Below are 19,767 nucleotides of genomic sequence, written 5' to 3'. Positions count from 1 at the left end.
TGGAGAGGGGAGAGGGGAGAGGGAGTCTTCACAGGGGAATACGATGAACCACCACCGAAGAGAGTAAATTGTAATACATGTTATATTGACATCACTCCTGAACAGCACTGTTCTGGCTTTATGGTGATATCAGTAAGACAAAAAGAAAGTTGGGTTTGTATGACACTTGTAAAAGGAGGCTTTCAAGAAGCTAAATGACACCATGAATGCAAGGAAATAAAAACATTGGAGATTCAAAAATTACAAATGCCTTCAGTGATCTCAACTTCATGTTCAATAATGTTAAATCAAATACAGTACTATCAAACCGTGTTTATCCAAAACTTTGTATTGTCTCATATTGATTAACACTCAAAGAAGAATATATGTATTAATTTTTTTTTAAGTTGCTATGAAAGGTGACAGATGGTCCTGGTCAAGTATCAATCAAGGGATTTTGGATAAATTATAACATCAAGAATGTAGTCGAAAACATCAGCAAAGCTTGGGGGGGGGGGGGAGGGAGGGGAAGTGACCGTCACTGCGATGAACATTGCATAGCAGAACGTGTGGGAGGAGGCCTGTAACAAGTTCACCAGGTTTGAGGTGGAGGAGGCTGTCACTCAGTAGATTGTCCAGCCAGCTCACCAAGATGGTCTCCAGGAAATTAATGCTGAAAACGTTGAGAGCTACAAGCATCACATGGGGCAAGCTTGACTAATGATGAGCTGCAGGAGCTGGAGGAGCACCGTGCCAAGCAAGACAGTGAAGATGAAGACAGTGAACCCGAGAAATACTTTAGCACCACAACATTAAAATATTGTTATAGGAAGTTGTGCAGGCTCATTGAGAGCACCTCGGAAAATGATCTGGATCTGGAACGCAGTGCAGCAGTGAAGAGAGGTCTTTTGCAACATTTCACAGTGTACAAACAAATACTTGTTGAGAGGAAGCGAAGGAGCAAACAAACAACCCTTGATAGCTTCCTTATCAAGAAACCAGCGTGTCCAGCGTCCAAGCATGTTCACACTGCTCAGACAATGCCGACTTTGGTGGCTCGGGAATGTCCATCAAATGGAAGATGGGAGGATCCCCAAAGTTATCCTGCATTGAGAACTGGCCTCTGGCAAGAGAGCTGCTGGACGTCAATATCTCTGCTTCAAGGACGTTTGCAAATGTGACATGAAAGTCCTGGCCATTGATGTTCAAGGGTGGGAAATGCTTGCCAACGATTGGAGCCAGTGGGAGCAGAAACTGAACAAAGGCCTCAGAAGAGGTGAGACAACGCTACAACAAGTCACCGAGGATAAAAGAGCCCAGAGGAAGTGCAACAATCAGGAGACCCCAGCTGAGCTATCTACAAATGCAGCTGATGCAACAGAAACTGACATTCCCAAGTGGGACTGTATAGTCACAGCAGGCACTACTCTACCAATTGTCCTTCCCAATAGTAGGGCAAATCCAGTCTCTTGAGACCGGTGGATGCCTACAAAAGAAACCAACAGCTTCACAGGAGGATGAGCCAAAGCCTGGCTCATTAATTTAATTTCATATGTTTATTTGTTAACAATGTCTTCGTATTAAAAAAAGAAACGCCTTTATAACATCTGGATACTTAAGTGAGACCAAATTAAGCTGTCCAATAGCGTTTATAGGTAAACAATTACGATGTTGGGAACACATCTCCATAGGCACCATGCTTGTGCTATTTTGTAGACCACTCTCCTCAATCATCAATTATGAGCATTCTACAATGTCTGACCATACGACTGTGTTCATCAGTTGGCAAAAAATGGGTACCTCATTAGAACAATTCAACAGTCTCAACAATCCTCTAATCATCTATGAAGAACATCATCATGAAGGGAAGACAACAGGAAACGTGAACCCTGACCAACGTTAGTTAAGGGCTCGAAAACAATAAAACAGAACGACTAAAAAAAATAAAAATAAAAACATACAATGGGGAGAAAAGAGACCAGTTCAACATTGTTCATGTGAAATGGTGCAGTCAGGGGAATGTGGGCCAATATTAAGGGCCTGGCAGTGCTCACAAAATCAGGAAAAAGGTAGAGGACACACACGGGAGGAATTCGGAGCAGACATTATTTTACGGTAAAGGTTCAGGCTGCATGCGATTTGGGCAGGTGAGACGAACAATATTAAATTTCTGCACACAATGGTTTGCAATGTAGTCAAAAAAAAAATAATCCTACAAGTTTTGGTTGGACAGCATATATGTAAAAGCAAGAAATCATTAAAACATGAGAGGAAAATTACTTATCAAATGTCACCAAAAATAATAATAATAATAATAATAATAATAATAATAATTTAAATAAAAACAAAACAAACAAACAAAAAAATACCTACTAGATTTCATTTCTCCATTTTCCTCGTACAACAGACCTAAAAAGACAAGAAAATTGTGAAAAGCTTAAATTCTCAGAAATAAGTGAAACGTACCAAAACAACAACAACAACGAGAAGGGCACTCGGTAGAGCGCATACCCCAGCCACGCCAATGCCTGATCCACGAGAACATATCGGGACCAACACATTTTTGAAATATCTTGAGCTATACACAGTACTGTATCGTTTTTGGCCCTATCTCTCAAAGGTGAAGAATCACTTGAACAATTAAATAATTCTCATATCCAGATCCGGATTCGGATCTTCACCTAAATCGAATCAATTCGTCCGGGCCACACACCCAACCTGTCCACCAAGTTTCGTCTGACTCAGTCCACAACTTTTTGAGATATCCTGTACACAAACAGACAGACAGACAGACAGACAGAAAGGGGTGAAAACACAACCTTCTTCACCTTCGATGGCAGAGGTAATAATGCAAAATATCGCATAGCAACGAAGCATTAACGAGGTGTGTATTACAGCATCGTTGTTGTGAGTACTCAGTGTCATCAACCATTCTGAATGCAGTACATTGTATGTTCTGTACAAGGGGGAAAAAAAATAAAAATGAAACCTGTCATTGTCGTTAAGTAAAGCAAGTCTCCCATAGTCCCAAGCCTTCTTCCTCAAAATTGAGAAAACGAGCAGAAGCACCTGAAATTACAACACACACATCACATATAATATCAAAAGAGATTGCACACTAAGGTTTGTCTTGGAGTCAGAGTGCAAACTTTTGTGTTCAGTAATGAAAAGGAAGGGTATAGAAGGGTGTAGAAGGGGCTTGCAGAGAGGGTAATGCAGGGGGGGATCCAGAATTTTAGGTTAGGTGGGGGGGGGTTGGGGGGGTTGGGGAGGAGCAAAAATTTACATTGCATTGAAAAATATTTTGCCAAGCAGAGTGAGGTTATTTAATTGTTTATCATTTCAGAATGTTTACACGATTCATGTACATATTTTGATTGGTTTTGATTAAAAATAAATAATTAAACGGTCATAGGATGGGATAAAAACTTGGGACCTCTTGTATGTTGTACACCAAGCAATAGTTCAGTTACATTGGAACACACAGTCTGCTCTTTTTCTTCAATGGATAGTTCACTATCATGATGCATAAAAGGACCAAACCAACAAAAGATATTACCAACAGCATGACATCACTTGTACCATTACAAAATTCCAACACACTGAGAAGTCTCTACCAGTTAGTGGAGTTTCAAAATCAAATTGTAACAGTTTAACTATTTATTACTTTTTTCTGCATCCACATCATGATCCTTTAATTCTGTCTTTTTGGAAGAACATAAACCCTGTGAATACCCCTTTGAGTTTTTGACCTTTTTGATGAACCACATTATTCCGCTTTGGTTGTTGTTATTGTCATTTAAATTTACCAATTTGAACAACAACAGAAACTACACTGAAAATACCAAATTGATATCCATCTTTTTCGACAGTGTTTAGTAAAGAACAAACCCTGATTTTTAGCACAATGTATTAGTACTCCTCAAAAACGTAAACATAATTCATAAACACTGAAAACATTTTCTTAAATGTAATCGTTTTAGATTTTGCATTTAAAAAATTTTGAAACGCTAAGCAATATTATGTAGGTGTACCTACCCTATTATATACTTAGTCTTTACAGTGGAAATTGTTGGAAACATTCACTGTGCGAGACAGTTTCCTTTCCCACATTTAGAGACTGCATCTTCGGTTATGTACACCTCACTACATGCGAAAAGACGATCACCATTGAAGGGAGGGGAGGGGGTAAGGCAGGCCAGGCGCAGACTAACCCCCCCCCCCCCTCCCACCCCGATCCACTCCTGGTATGAGAGGGATATGATTCAAGCAATTTTGAAGAGTTTGCTGCCATTACAGATATCTTTCAGTGTAATGTGTTGGGAAATAATGCACCCTTTCAATAACAAAATATGAATTGTCATTAAAGAAAAAACAAATTTCCCAACCATTAGTGGGGCAACTTAGCTAAATATAGTATAACAATTGTGCATTTTGTGAGGAAAGCACCAAATTTGGCACACTAGTCACCTATCATATTATGAACAGATTTGGATATTGGGCCATCTCAAAATTTTTGATGGCAGTGGAAAATGGCTGCCACAGCCATCAGCAGCTGAGTTTGAGATGGCCCAATATCCAAATCTGTTCATAATATGTTAGGCTACTAGTGTGCCAAATTTGGTGCTTTCCTCACAAAATGCACAATTGTTATGCTAAGTTGCCCCACTACATGGACAAAACGACAACAAAAAAACAAACAAAAAACATTTAACCACTTTTCCTCATGCAAGCCAAAACTAACAGGTGACTTGAACAACATAACCTTGGTCCACTATTATCAACTTCGAAGACAGCCTTCACTCCCATAAAACCCAAATACACCAATCCACCATCAGTAGGTCACTTTTTTATCCTTACTCTTCTCTTCCACAAGCCAAGAGTTTACATGACAAAAATATAGAAGTAAAATTAAAAGCAACACCGTTTGAATGCTCTAACCATTTGCCAGAGCCAGGAGGCACAGCAATTAATGCCACATCCCACATGCATTTGTCTACTGTAGGGGTGGGGAACAATTTTCCTGTCAAGGGCCATTTCGATTTTTAGAACATCCTTCGAGGGCCATGCAAAATTATTGAACACGTATATCAGACTCACCTAATGCGATGGCTGGAACTGTTTCTCTTTGGCAAGGCGTTTGGTGTCGGGTGGTAGTGATGATGATGCTACTCGCAGCTGGTTTTGCAGGTTTGGGTCAGTCAGTCTCAAGCGGAACCGAGTCTTTGCAAGAGTCAGTTTTGAAAAGAACTGCTCACAGCTGTAGGTCGTCCCAAACAGTGATGCAAACTTCAGTGGATGTCTCGTCAGAATGGGAAAATCCTCAGCACGTACATACAGTTTGTAGAACTCGAGCAAAGGGAGGTTGTTGTACCTAGCTTTGAGCTCGTCATTGCTTTGCAGCTCAATGATTTCGTGTGTAGGTTGTCAGGCACATCAGCTGGTTCCACATTAAACGGCGTGGCAAATATGTTCAGTTCCCTTTGTTTCCTTTTCATGTCCTGGAACCTCTCTCCAAATGCCTGGAGGAGTTTTGCACACCCAGCAGCATATTCAGATGTCACAGCAGGCTTTTGTTCTTGCAGAGTGGGAAAGTGGACAGTGTTTCCCCTTTCCAGTTGCACTTGCCACAGCTTTAGTTTCGTTTCAAATGATTTCACATTTGATTGCAGAGAGCTGAGAAGATGGTTGGGGTCTTTGAGCTTGACGTTCAGCTCTGACAGGTACTTGGTAATGTCCACCATGAAGCCCAAATCACACAGCCACTTGCCATCACTGAGTTCCATGACAGGTTTCCCCTTCATCTCCATGAACCGTTTCACTTCTTCTCTCAGTGAGTAAAACCGTGTGAGCATATTTCCACGACTCAGCCACCGCACCTCACAGTGGTAAACCAGATCTCCGTACTCTGACTCAAGTTCACTCAGTAGCTCCTTGAACTGGCGGCTGTTCAGCCCTCTGCTTTTGATGACGTTTATGGTGGAAACGACAGTTGTCATCACATTTTTCAGCTTCAGGGACTGTGCACACAGATTCTCTTGGTGTATGATACAGTGGCATACAACTAACTCACTTGGATCGAGACTGAGACGACTCATTTCTTTTTTGACCAATGCAGTCAATCCCTTTTGCGCGCCAACCATGGCTGGGGCTCCATCCGTGGCCAGGCCACTTAACTTGTCAAACTGCAGTTTAAATTTGTTCATAGCAAAAACAACTTGCTCAAACAAATCCTCACCTTTGGTGGTGCCATGCATGGCTTGCAAAGACAGCAACTCCTCGCTCGTATCAAACTCAGCTGTAATCCCCCGCACAAAAATGGCAAGTTGGGCGGTGTTTGTTATGTCCGTTATCTCATCGCAGGCCAGAGAGAAAAACTGGAAATCGCTTGTGGTGTCCTTCAGTGTTTTCTCAATATCTTGTGCCATTTCAGTAATCCGATCTGAGACAGTTCTTCGAGACAAACTGACACTTTGGAACAATTTTACTTTTTCCGGTGTGAGCAGCTCCGCAGCGGCAACAAGGCACTCCTTCACAAATTTTCCTTCTGAATGCGGCATCAGCTTCTTAGCGATAAGCTCACTCACCACAAAACTAGCATGCGCAGTGTTGTCTCGGTCAGATTATGGTCTTATGAAGACTGCTTGTTGAGCACCAAAAGTCTGCCGAAGAGCGTTAACTTTATCCAAGCGCATTTGTCCTTTCAACTCGTCCAGTTTAGCATGTTTCGAGCTGTAATGACGCTCGAGGTTGGACTTTTTCATCACCGAGAGCGCTTCCGGACAAACTCGGCAGACTGGCTTGCCTTTTACTTCCACAAAGAAATAATCGTTTGCCCATTTCTCTTGGAAAGTGCGACATTCCGCATCTACCTTTCTTTTCTTGTTAGTCGCCATGTTTGCATATACTGAATGAAATGATGACATGAGATTACGCGATCACACATTACTTAACGCACGTGCTGCATTCACTGACCCTGAACGTGAAACAGACAGATGAGAGCTGTCCGTTTAATTTATTTTTTTTAGGAAAAAATAATCGGTCTGGAGTTTTTTTTTTGTGTTGTATTTCTGAGGTTGCTTTTGTTTATTTTTAGCGAACGAAGTGAGTTTCATACTTAACGCGTACACGTGAGAGAATAGGAAACAACAACAACACAATACCCCTGACGATTTGGAATCCGTGTCGTTGGCTACGACTCTTTTGCTTCCGGTTGTTTTTAAACGCTGTGCGGTGTATAAACACGATTGGGTTTTATTTCTATCTTGTGAATATTACTTAACGCGTGCACATGAGAGAATAGGAAACAACAACAACAACAACAACACAATACCATGGCGATTTGGAATCCATGTGGTTGGCTATGACCCTTCTGCTTCCGTTTTTTTTTTTTTTGCTTCTGGTTATTTTTTTGTTTCCGGTTTTTGTCATGGGGAATCATGCAAGCCGGGAGATAAAGGCATCGTCGGACACATGAAAGACCCAAATAATATCAGACATCGTGTATATTTCCTCAACTGATTTTAATAAAGATATCTCCCGCATCATCAAAAAATAATTTTTAATCGTGATTTACGTTATTTGATCGCTGATCCCGAATCCAGGCCGAAGTAACCGAAAATTGCGTATACAGTTGTGAACAAGTTATAGGTAAAGTCAGAAGTGAATGCAAGAAGAATTCTACGTTCGCTTCTAGTATTTATTTTTTTAGATGACATCCTGTTCTAGGCGGTGTAGTTGTCGTTGTGAAGGTAATGTTGAGGAATTTTTTTTTTTCAAATGAGATCCTGTTCTAGGCAGTGTAGTTGTTGTGAAGGTAATATTAAGGTAATATTTATTTTTTCATAGCAAAAAGACTTCAATTTGATATATTTAAGAAGCGAATGCAAGAAGAATTCTACGTTTGCTTCTAGGCTTTGCCTATTCCATATTATGAATTGCCTCGCGGGCCGGATCAAACGGCCTCGCGAGCCGTATACGGCCCGGAGGCTCCCCACCCATGGTCTACTGTATCACAAGCAACCTTTTAGTAGCTCTAAGTACTTTGCAAGCCAACTTGTAAACATTAAAAATATGTTATCTTGTATGAGGAAAAACCTAAAAATAAAAAAAGACTACATTGCAAAGTGTACAAGAACATTTGCATACACATTCAACAGACACAACACAATTCTTTAGTGCACTACAGTGTGGCCACAATGTCTCGTCACCCCTTGCAAAAATTGACGTGCAGTTTTAATTCGGTTCCTTTTTCCCTTTTTTCAAATTGAGTGTATACTACAAACCTTAAACAAACAGTGAGACTTACTTTTAATCGTATCACCCCACAAATGCTCTGGAAAATGTCCTACCCAGAACATGGCGCAAAATTATTCTCTGTAATGACAACGATGGAGCACAAATACGTTCACTGCACACTTAAGGCTTGTCATGTGCTGTAAAATATGTAATAAAGTACAAGAGCATGTACTGAAAAGGTGTGTGGAATAACTTGTAGAACCCTTCAGTTTTGTCAGATAATATTGTTACGGTTGTGGAAATTCACAGAACACCATTCAGGTTCCCCAGAGGTCAGTTATTTTGGTAAGTGGTTCCAGGTTAGATTTCCCCACCGATGTACAACGGGATGTGTTCGTGTGCCGGGCTGTGCATCTTTGAGGTAGTGTTATTCTTTTCTATCTATATTTTAAAAATAACAACAATAACAACAACAACGACAACCCACGGCCACGTTTTGATGGTGATCTGCAACACGGCCGCGATTGATGGCAAGATCGGATCAAAACGGCGTTGCCCTCTGAGGGAGCGAGCCAATCGGAAGGAGAGGGGCGGATCCAGTGTGGGTGAAGGTTCAAAGGTGAAAGGAAGGAGGGCGCTGATTTTGGGTGGTAAGCCCAGAGCGACCCCTCCCCTTGGGGCTATAAAAAGCCGTGTTCGCCGCAGAGCTTAGTGAGTGTTAGAGTCCGGAGAGTTGGGGAGAGTGCTTGAGTTGGGCGCTGGACTTCGTGGCTTGCAGTCGGCGGTGGGAGTGGAGAGACGCCAAGGTTGAGAGCTGGAGAGTTCGGAGTTAGGGCAGTTGGTTCGCTGGGGGTTTGCCAGCGCAACCAGGAGGCCTGAGTCGAGACGCATTCACTCCACCAGCGCGTCATTGGCTAGACCAGGCCGCAGTGGAGGCCGGATGACCAAGGGAGCCAGTCGAAGCTCGGGGGTCCGGGCACAGACACCGAGGGTCGCCGAGCCAGGACCCAGCGAGTCACCACGAGGGTGGCCAGGTAGCCCGCTCGGTCTCTGAGCCCCTTCGGTCATCCCGACTCCGAGCAATTATAAAAGCTCACGAGCCCAGTTCTTTCTTTCTTTCTTGGGTTTTGCATTAAAGTCTGTGGCGCCTTGTCCGTAAGTAACAAACTGTTAAGTGACTGTACATTACATGATAGAACTCGGCTGTCGGCTTTTTGCTCGTGTCCTGTCCCATTCCCCCATTCAAATGCATATGTGCATTTGAAATAAATGTCCCCATTTTTTAATGTTAACCTGCTCGTTGTGTCACTTTCTGCCATTGACTGCCACGACGCGTTTAGAATACTAGCTGGCTGATTATAAGCCGATAAAACGTACATCTGGTCCGACGGGACTTGGCGATATAAAACCGCTCGGCAATCGCATAGGGAACTAGAACGGGCACTCATAGAGCGCATACCTTCGCCGCCACTACTTTTTTGTTCTTGGTATGAGTGTGGGGAACTGGTTTGATGCTGGTTTCATGCAAATCGAATAAGAATTGACTGAGTTATGCCGAAAACCGCATATTTTTCAAGGGCGTGACCCCTCCACCCCCCCGACATTTTACCCCAACCGGTGACATGTGTTATGACATCATTGTGTCACAAGATTGGGCATTAAATTCTGAACATTTTGGTGCTGGGTTCATGTAAAGCGGACAAGAATTGACCGCGTTATGACAAAAACCGCATATTTTTCAAGGTCGTGACCCCCCTGACCTTTGACCCCTAACCGGTAACAAGAGTATGGGCGTCATTGTGTCATATTGCATATCACAAGATGAGGCGTTGAATTCTGAACATTTTGGCGTTGGTTGCATGCAAATTGAATAAAAATTGACCGTGTTACCGTAAAAAGACGATTTTGACCTTTTTGTGACCTTGACCTTGACCTTTGATCCGAATGATCCCAAAATCTAACTGAATGCTTCCTGGCTAATAACCAATCATCCCACCAAATTTCATGCAATTCGGTTTAATACTTTTTGAGTTATACGAATCACAAGATTACAAATAAATAAATAAATAAACAAATAAACAAATAAATAAATAAATAAATAAATAAATAAATAAATAAATAAATAAATAAATACACGCCGACCAAAACATAACCTTTCGCAGAATGGGAAGGTACCGAGCTGCTTAAGTGGCTCGTTTTCGTGCAGGCCCCTTCGAGATATAAACTCCCGGCATTTCTGTCCGCGTGAATAAAAAATACATCGACAATTCGGCGATCGACCCTGTAGCGCGTGGACAGAAGAGTTGGCTGGTTTATGGTGTGTTAAAAACACCCGCAGCTGGGTTTTGGCGTGGATCCGGAAGCTGCGACTAGATTGCTCGTTCGGTGGGCACGCGCAGCCGCAATTGGGATAAATGCGGTCGTCCACACGCCGGACGGGCGGAAATCTACAACAATATGATAAAAGGCAATGTCACAATTATTACAAATGGTGACAAGACATTGTGGCCACCCTGGAGACCATGAGCTCAAGTACAACATGAGCACTTGGTGCAAAGGTTGTGACCAACACCAGGTACCGACAACATATCCACCCTAAGGCATCCATTACATAGTAAGCAAGGCAGCAACGACTCGCTGGTAAATGCTATGTAAGCCGCTACACTGCTAATCGTAGTATCAGTCAGCATAATATAATATTGTTACAGGGATTACGTTGTCTAAACAGCCGAGACACTCCAAGCCAGATTAAAGGCCTATTTTCTCTTATACCAAGTTCAATTTGGAACGCTTGGGGTGGAGAACAACACCAAATATGACAAGCGTCGATTGGTCCTCCATGCATATGAGCAGGGGCCACTGCCTCGTGCAGCCACGGTGACCGTGATTCGGTGCTGACAGGTATGTGGAGCGGTGCGATTGACTGCCACGATCAGACGAGTAGGTGTCATCCCGAGGGGAGAGGATTACGGCAAGAAACTATAAAAGGCAGGCAAATATGAGGCCAATCGGTGTGGCTTTGAGGGTGGCAAGAAAAAGGAAGAAGAAGATTTAAATTTGCTTCTCGCCAATGCATTTCCCTGCTGGCCTGCTCCCACTCGGGTGTCCGTTCTGGCCGTCTCGCCAGGCACGAGTGTGTTGCTGTCCGTCTATGCCACTCTGCCACACTGCAAAGCAATATTCCTCCAAAACCCAGCCCTGTTCCATATGAAAGAGAGTTTCGCATGTGATGCCATCGGACATTTGATCAATTCCTTTTATAATTCAACATGTTTGCCTGTCTGTTGGTCCTGAGGTGGTTCAATCCATTTATGATGTCCTGTAAAATAAAGCAACTTCGATATTCTCTGAGAGGCATGCCCGCCTTGCTTATTTGTCTTGCCACGCTCAATTGGATTACCCTGGGGGAGATAAATTATTAATCACAGTTACTCCCTCTTAACACGTTATCAGTGGGCACATGAGTAATTGCAAAATGAGCTGGCACAAACTACTCACTATCATCTTGAGGAAATTAAAACCGTTTTAGTCATCCACAAAGCTATCTGCTTTGACATCGATGACTTCACACCCGATTGTGGTCAGCGGTTGTAGCATGGGGCCAAAAAGCAACAATTGTGTGTGTGTGTCTTCCATAAGTATTGGACCAGTGAAGTCAAATTTGTTATTATTGCTCTATACTCAAGAAATTTGGATTTGAGATCAAAAGATTAATACGAGGCAAGCGTACAGGTGGTCAGCTTTTATTTCTTGGTATTTCTATGAATACATGTTTTACCATTGTGGAACAATAACACTTTTTATGTTCAGTCATCCCATTTCAGGTGAGCACAAGCATTGGAACAATTGACTGACAGGTGTTTCTTCTTGCTCAGGTGTTTCCTGTTGCATTGATTGGTCACACATAAAAGAACTGTCTCGTCTTGGTTTAAGCCTTTGCTTTGGCCTTGGGAGTCTGCCTCTGGGGTCAGGAGGCATAAACCAACATGAAGACCAGAGAACTGTCGATGAAAGAAAAGCAAGCAATTTGGAAGCTGAAATAATAAAATAATTCAATTGGAACCATAGCACAAACAACAATTTGGAATAGCTTGAAAAAGAAAGAAAGCTCCAATGTACTTTGCAATCGACAATGGCTTGATCGGCCAAGTAAAACAACTGCAGTTGATGACAGAAAAAATGATCAGAGCTGTGAATAAAAACCCTAAAACAACTGCCAGTGACATCAACAACAACCTCCAGAGTGCTGGAGTGAAAATATCACAATATACCGTTTGCAGAAGACTTCAACAGCAGAATTACAAGGGCTACAATGCAAAATACAAACCTCTCATCAGCACCAAAAGTAGAAAGGCCAAATTATAATTTGCCAAAAAGTACAGAGTTGATCCAGTAGAGTTCTGGAATGTTTTATGGACAGGTGAGACCAAGATAAGCCTTCACCAAAGCGATGGAAAGGCTAAAGTGTGAATAGAGGAAGGACCTGCATATGATCAAAAGCATACTACCTCATCTGTGAAGCATGGTAGAGGTAGTGTCATAGATTGGGCTTGCATGGCTGTCTCTGGAACTGCCTCACTCATCTTTATCGACGATGTAACGAATGATGGCAGCAGGAGAATGAATGTGGAAGTGTACAGAAACATCTTGTCTGCCTATGTACAAGCAAACACCTCCAAACTCATTGGGTGGCACTTTCCCATGCAGCAAGACAATGACCCAAAACACACTGCCAATGTAACCAATGAGTTCATCGGGGGGGGGGGAGGGGGTACTCGGCATGTGGCCTCCCGAAAGCCCCTCCCCTCCTGTCAAAGGTGATCGATTTTTCACATGTAATGAGGAGTATATAACCGAAGATGCGGTCTCGAAATGTAGGAAAGGAAACTCTTGTGCAGTGAATTTTTCTAACACTGTAAAGGCTAAATATACACTACCCGTCAAAAGTTTTAGAACACCCCCATTTTTCCAGTTTTTACTGAAATTTAAGCAGTTTAAATGTTTCAATGTCCTCCGAAATTAAAGCAGACAACAAATAAACAATTGCAGATAAAAAAGAAATCATGGAATCGTTTTGTTGAACAAAATTTTATCTAAATTTTTGACTCATCAAAGTAGCCACCTTTTGCAGATATAACAGCCAAACACACTCGTGGCATTCTTTCTACAATGGAAATCAAATATTGTTCGAAAAGTTCTTCCCAACACTGTTGCAGAAGTTCTTACAAATGTGTTGCACTTGAAGGTTGCTTTGCTTTCACCCTTCTGTCCAGTTCATCCCAAACCAGCTCGATGGGGTTCAAGTCTGGAGACTGTGCTGGCCATTCCATGATTTGAAGCCTACTGTCTTGTTCTTTTCTTCAAAGGTAGTTCTGACATAACCTGGAGGTATGTTTTGGGTCGTTATCCTGCTGTAGGATGAACCCCTGACCAACTCGGCGTAGACCAGAGGGTATTGCATGGCGCTGTAATGCTGTGGTGGCCCTTTTGGTTCAGGGTGCCAGTCACTCTGTGCAAGTCACCGACTCTGGATCCAGCAAAAGAGTCCCAGATCATCACGCTTCCTCCATGTTTAATAGTTGGTGTCACACACTGAAAAACTATCCTTTCGCCTACTCGACGGCATACAAAAACCCTGACCAACCGAAATTTCAAATTTTGATTAATCGGTCCATAAGACCTTCTTCAAGTTTTTAGTTGTCCACTGGTGATGCTTCATGGCCCAGGCAAGCGTCGACTTCCTTACTTCGACCAGTGTTAAGCTGTGCTTGAAGCTGCTGTCCTGTGAGCCGTCTATCACACAAGCTGTTAACTCTCAGAAACTTGTCTTCTGATTGTGTTGTGGCTTTGGGTCTGCCAGACCTCTTCCTGTCAGAGTTTCCTCTAGTTTCCAAGTGCCTTTTGATGGTATAGGAAACTGTGCTCACTGACCATGGCTTCCTTTGCAATTTCTCAAAAGGAAAGCCCTACACTTTTAAGTTATAATGGTCTGTCTGTCTTCCTTTGTTAATTGTCTTTTTCTCACCATTATGATAGCAATATACCACTTCCTGTAGTGCAATATTGTCCAAATAATGCTTCAGATGGTGCAGCAACACAGACTGTTCCAACACTGCTTTTATACAGACAGAGGGTTTGTAACTAATCAACAAAAGTTGGGACACCTGTAGGAATTGTTTGCATCAAATTTCAAGGCTGAATTCACTTCCATTGTTACAAAACAGCTGCAGTTGCTAACCCATTACTTGTTCCCTGAAAAGGGCCTTTTTTAACAACTCTGAAATTTACATTATTTTTCAGTTTTTGGTAGCTTAAACTTTTTTTAACTTCTTGCAGTTTACCGCTTAGCTTTGTACCATTTCTGGTTATTCACTGGACTTGAACTGCTTACATTTCAGTAAAAACTGGAAAAATGGGGGTGTTCTAAAACTTTTGACTGGTAGTGTATAGTAAGGTACGTACAGTCGTACACCTACCTAATATTGCCTAGCATTTCAAAAATTTTAAATGGAAAATCTATACCAATATATTTTGTTTGTTTGGTTCTTTTATGCATCGTGATGGTTTATTCATATTGGCGCTCATCCACAATACGAATAAACATCATTCATGAAAGGGACTTGGCAAAGCAGGCGACCAAGTATTTAAATTTTTTTGTTTTAGCGTTTTATGTTTAATGCATGGCGTCGTAAATTAGAATGATTGGTGGGGTTTATCTCCACAGCTGTCACCTGGCGTTGGTTACATTCTATCACTCCTGTTCCCTCATCCCTGCTTCACATACTTTATATGGTGGTTGCGTCATTGGAAGCATTGCCCTCGACATTTTGTGGAGTACTGTTTGTTGAACCGTTTTGCCATCAAGGTTTTCAAGCCCACTTAATATTTTAGTGCTAGCACTTTATGTGCATACAACTTGGCCTGAACAGCCCGTTTAGTCCATTGCACGATAAAGGCATCAATCAACATGATCCATTCTGTTCTCGTCGATGCAATTTAAAACCATTGTACTCGAGTAAATGTTTCATCCATCCGTCCGATCTCTGGTCAACCTCCGCTTCTTCCAAAGTCTCCTCTGGATTGCCTGTTTGTAATTACTGTTGTCCACCAGTTGCTGTTCTTTTTGCTAAGTGTCCAGCCCAATTCCATTTCGGTTCGATCGTGACCAAAATGTCAAGAAACGTTTTCTGTCTGGTCAATTTGTTTCTCTTCTTGTCCCTTTTAGTAAGGCCAAAACAACATTTTTTCCATAACTCTTTGCATTGTGATCAAATTCTGCTTCATACTCTTTGTTACAGACCATGTTTCACTGCCTTTTGTCAATGCTGGGAGAAAATTCCAATTGTAAACTTTCCCTTTCAGACACAGGTGCAGAACCTTTTCATGAATGTTTTTTTGTTTTCCAAATGCTGCCCATCCTGCTCTACTAATCTTCACTTCTTCAAAGTGATGCTGATCCATTTGTATGGGTTAACCTAAATAAATATAATTTTTTGGTTTATCATTGCCTGAAATGCGTCGATTTCACAGAGATGTAAATGTATTGTTTTGAATTTAGAAACAACTTTCCATCAGTAATAAGCATGAATAAAACAAGGAAGTCGGCGAGCAACAAAAAAAAAAAAATTAAAAAAAATCAAAAAAAAAAATCACACAACTTCATCTCCAAACAGCTTTCATCATGACATCTGCTAATTGCAGCAAAGACCTCATGGTCTTTGCAGCAAAGACCTCACCCCCCCATGTGTCGGCATTGGCAACACAAGCATTAAAAAATAAAATAAAAGGTTTAGGTTATATGCCATAAAAAAAAGTTTGAATTTAGTTATCCACCATGAAAAAAAAAACAACACCTTGAACAAAAAGGTTGGAATTTCATTCCAGTTTAAAAAAAAAAAAAACCAAACCCGCGTTACTTCACTGTCAAAAACGACATTTAAAGTCGCCTTTGATGCATACAGTTGAAAGTTGAAAGCTGATTTATGACTGACAATTCTAACCAACATGAAAACGAGCAATTCCATTAATTACACATCTGACACACCAACTGGACACCTCTTGAGGGTGAGTTTGATTTAGTTGATCTATTCATCACAAAATGTTGTTTCAATGTTCAAAAACTACATTTAAACGGGAATACAGTCTTTCAGTCCCATTCTTCCCTCTAGGGCTTCAAGACCACTACCTCATGTTATCCCCCATCTGTAGTACACTAATGCTCTATTCTACCCCAAATTACCCCCATTCCCAAGCACTCCCTTTTTCCAGATGATTGTGATTTGTTTTTCCTCCCTCTCCCTCACTTCTTTTTGTTGGTTCATCCCTGCTTTCCCCTTCCTCCTCGTGCTGTGTTTCGTTCAGCTTGTGAGCAGCTCATTCACCCCCCCCCCATGTGTCCTTACCCCCTCCCATTCATCTCACTCACTTATACTCTGCTTTTTAAAATATTATGTTTTCTTTTCCCACAATGAATTCAATGGACTGCACTTTAAACTCTAAGAAGTCGGACAGACATTGTTATTAAACCAGCAGATAAAACTGGCAAGGTGGTTGATTGGCACTACATGGATCGTTATGAGCATGAAGCTCATGACATTTTATCAGACACCAGTTTTTATGTCAAAGTCGATGGAGATCTCACTCTGGACAATGAAAAACTCAAACAGTGAACAATCTCATTTCTAAACTTAATCGTATGGTCAGTGCTCCTCGTATATATTGCACATCTACTTTTTGCCAACGAATCATAAACCCCGCAACACTGGCCATCCTATTGACTGCCTGTGGCTGTCCCACAGAAGTAATTTCCAATTATTTGGATAAAAACAAAATAGCTCCAATCGTCTGTCGTTTCACTTATTTCATGAAAGACACCAATCATGCTTCATAAAATTATTCATCAGTTTTCAGTTTCCAACTCAAAACAAACTTGTATTTACAATGGACATTTCACCATTATATACTGACAACCCAAATAACGAATGACTTCAGACACCAAAACATTATTTTAAATCAGTTCATCCTTAAAGGGCCGAGCACTCCACTAAAAATTTATTTAATCTGCTGAATTGGTTCTCACACCGAATTGCTTTTCATTCTGAAATGATTTCTATAATCGGATCAATCATGTGGCAACGGAATTACACAAATCATTTCATCGGTTTTATTAAAGCACAGATGATCTCTCAATTTATTGGTTCCACGCCCATCCCAGATTTATTTGGACGCTATATAAATGACTTTATCGGCTTAACCTCCTGCAACAGATTTGAACTTGAACAATTAATTAACTTCGTCAATTCTTCTCACCCATGCATGGGGTAGACAAGATGGATGCAGCAGGAAACTCTCAGGAGGGAAAACTGGAAATTGGGAACAAATGAGTGGAGGTGAGCAGTGATGCTGTGTTTCGGTAGTTTCACCAGAAGGGAGTTGATGGTGGATCGTGTGTGCCCTGCAGAAAATTGGGGCGGACAAAGCATGGAAAGAGCCGAGGGTGCAAGACCAGAAAGGAGTTGGGAGAAGACAGAGACTACAGACCTGTCTGTGATCGCAAAGTGATAAGCCCATAGACTTTGCTTCATTGTGGAATATTACAATAATCTTGAAGGCCTTTGTTTGACTTCTGTTGTAAAAAATAGATTAATCACGACTGTGCATTATAAGTCGACTGCAGAGGCACAACCCACACCCCAGCTTTCTCTCAGGTACTTTTCCAAGTATTTTCAGCTTTGTTTAGTAGCTTTGTGAACTATTTTAGGTTACAATCCTTACCCCGCACATACGACAGAAGTTCACCTGCCCCGAAGATCACTATTAAATCGAGGTTTCTGTGCATGCGCAACAAGCATTCTGTGGTGGATTACGTCATTTCAAAAGCTCCGTAATGCAGCCCTTGAAAAACACAGAACCGCCCACTACTGAAAGCAGTGTCAGATGCTACATTGTTAATCACAGTATCAATCAGCCTCCATGGCTTTAGAAGGCTTTTTTAGCTCGATCATAAGCCAACCCCTCAGGGAAAGGTATCAATCCACGGACCAGTTTCTGGATCCCGGATCGTCATCAGTGCAGAGTAATCCCCCCCACCCCCCAACAGATACAGATACACATACACATTTCCCACATATAGCCTACAGACACACAAAAAACTTTCTTGACAAACATGTTACTTAAATCTAAACAGAAACAAATCTGCTCTTCTACAGAAACACACAGATCAGCAAACTTTTCAAAGCAGGAAATAAAATAAAGAGGTGTAGTAAGGTGTTTGTGCTATATATATATATATATATATATATATATATATATATATATATATATATATATATATATATATATATATATATATATATATATATATATATATATATATATATATATATGGCAGACAACATCAGAAGGAATTGTGTATCAACGTTATCTGGATGCAGTGTAGCACATACCAGCCAAATGATGAAGTCGAGAGCTAATACGACGACGACACCTCCGAATGGGTATCCCTGCAGTACGGAGTTCCTTCCACGTGCGTAGCATTGACTTGTATCATTAGATGCCATTCCTGGGAATGTTTTTGGAGAAGGGGTGGTACCAAAACATTGTGTAGCTCCACCTCACAATATTCTGCACCTGCCATCAACTACAATTGTGCATTTGACATTTTGAATGAGGAACTCCCTCTAAATGTTGCAAACACCAACAAAATGTGCTCTGTTCATGTGTGGCAGGCTGGCAGACAAGAAAATAAAATGTTTAAAAAGTAGACCAACTATTGGGATTTAATATGAAGAAGAAGAAAAAAAAAACACCCATTATTACCTCCAACAACAAAGAGATATTATAAAAAACAAACAAACATAAATATGTGTGTATATATATATACACATAAATATGTATATATAGACACATAAATACATAAATATGTATATATAAAAATATATATATAAATATATATTGTTGCGGTTCTGGAAACTGCATCCTTCAAACACCAATAGCAGCCAACATACAGTGGTCCCCAGACAGTTATTTCATTAATGTACATTCAGATAGTCCCTTCCTTCTTGTCTAGTGGGTCGAACGGGACAGTGCGTTGTGTAAATCTCATAGCTAGGTCTGATTAAATCTCTGAACCTCATTCCTATTCTTTTCTCTCTATTCCTGAAGTAACTCCAAGCAAGAGGTCCTCGCGCGAGCCAGCAGGCGCTATGCTCGGAAACCCATCGGTAAAAACGACAGCCGTGCCCTTCGCGCAAGAATGCGTCCTCACAGAAGACCAAGGGCAGCAGTAGAAACCAGCAATAAACACCAGTGCTGCACGGAGTGCGTGCCCCACAACGAGGACCCCCCCCCCCCCCACACACTGTTCTGGCAATCAGAGGCATAACCAACACACCAAATGCTAACAATATACAGTATTCACGCGGCTCACTCTTCTTCAATCCAAATCTCCATTAATAATTATATCCAATCTTTTCCCTCAATTCCCTGACACAGATCAGGGCGAGCACCGTGCATCCCACCGCCTCTGAGAACCGCGAACACGATGTTCGA

At 41.5% G+C, this 19,767-nt stretch overlaps 1 protein-coding gene across 8 annotated transcripts in view; it reads right to left on the bottom strand.

Moving 5' to 3' along the window:
• Positions 1-19,767, bottom strand: part of LOC147022875 (mechanosensitive cation channel TMEM63B-like) — a 117,838-nt gene that overhangs the window by 66,810 nt on the left and 31,261 nt on the right. For all 8 annotated transcript variants that reach the window (XM_085887782.1, XM_085887789.1, XM_085887783.1 and 5 more), the window contains 3 exons: positions 18,663-18,778; positions 2,969-3,048; positions 2,353-2,388 (listed from right to left, as the gene is read on the bottom strand). In XM_085887782.1, coding sequence (XP_085743908.1) covers positions 2,353-2,388; positions 2,969-3,048; positions 18,663-18,776 — 230 coding nt within the window. In that variant the 5' untranslated portion in view covers positions 18,777-18,778. The remainder of the gene's footprint in view (positions 1-2,352; positions 2,389-2,968; positions 3,049-18,662; positions 18,779-19,767) is intronic.

This window comes from Eptatretus burgeri, chromosome 7 (genome assembly GCF_056783735.1).
Source record: "Eptatretus burgeri isolate ZD-2024b chromosome 7, Ebu_testis_v1, whole genome shotgun sequence".
Lineage (NCBI taxonomy): Eukaryota > Metazoa > Chordata > Myxini > Myxiniformes > Myxinidae > Eptatretus > Eptatretus burgeri.
Note: the sequence above shows the minus strand (reverse complement) of the source record. Positions and strands in the feature narration are given on the sequence as shown.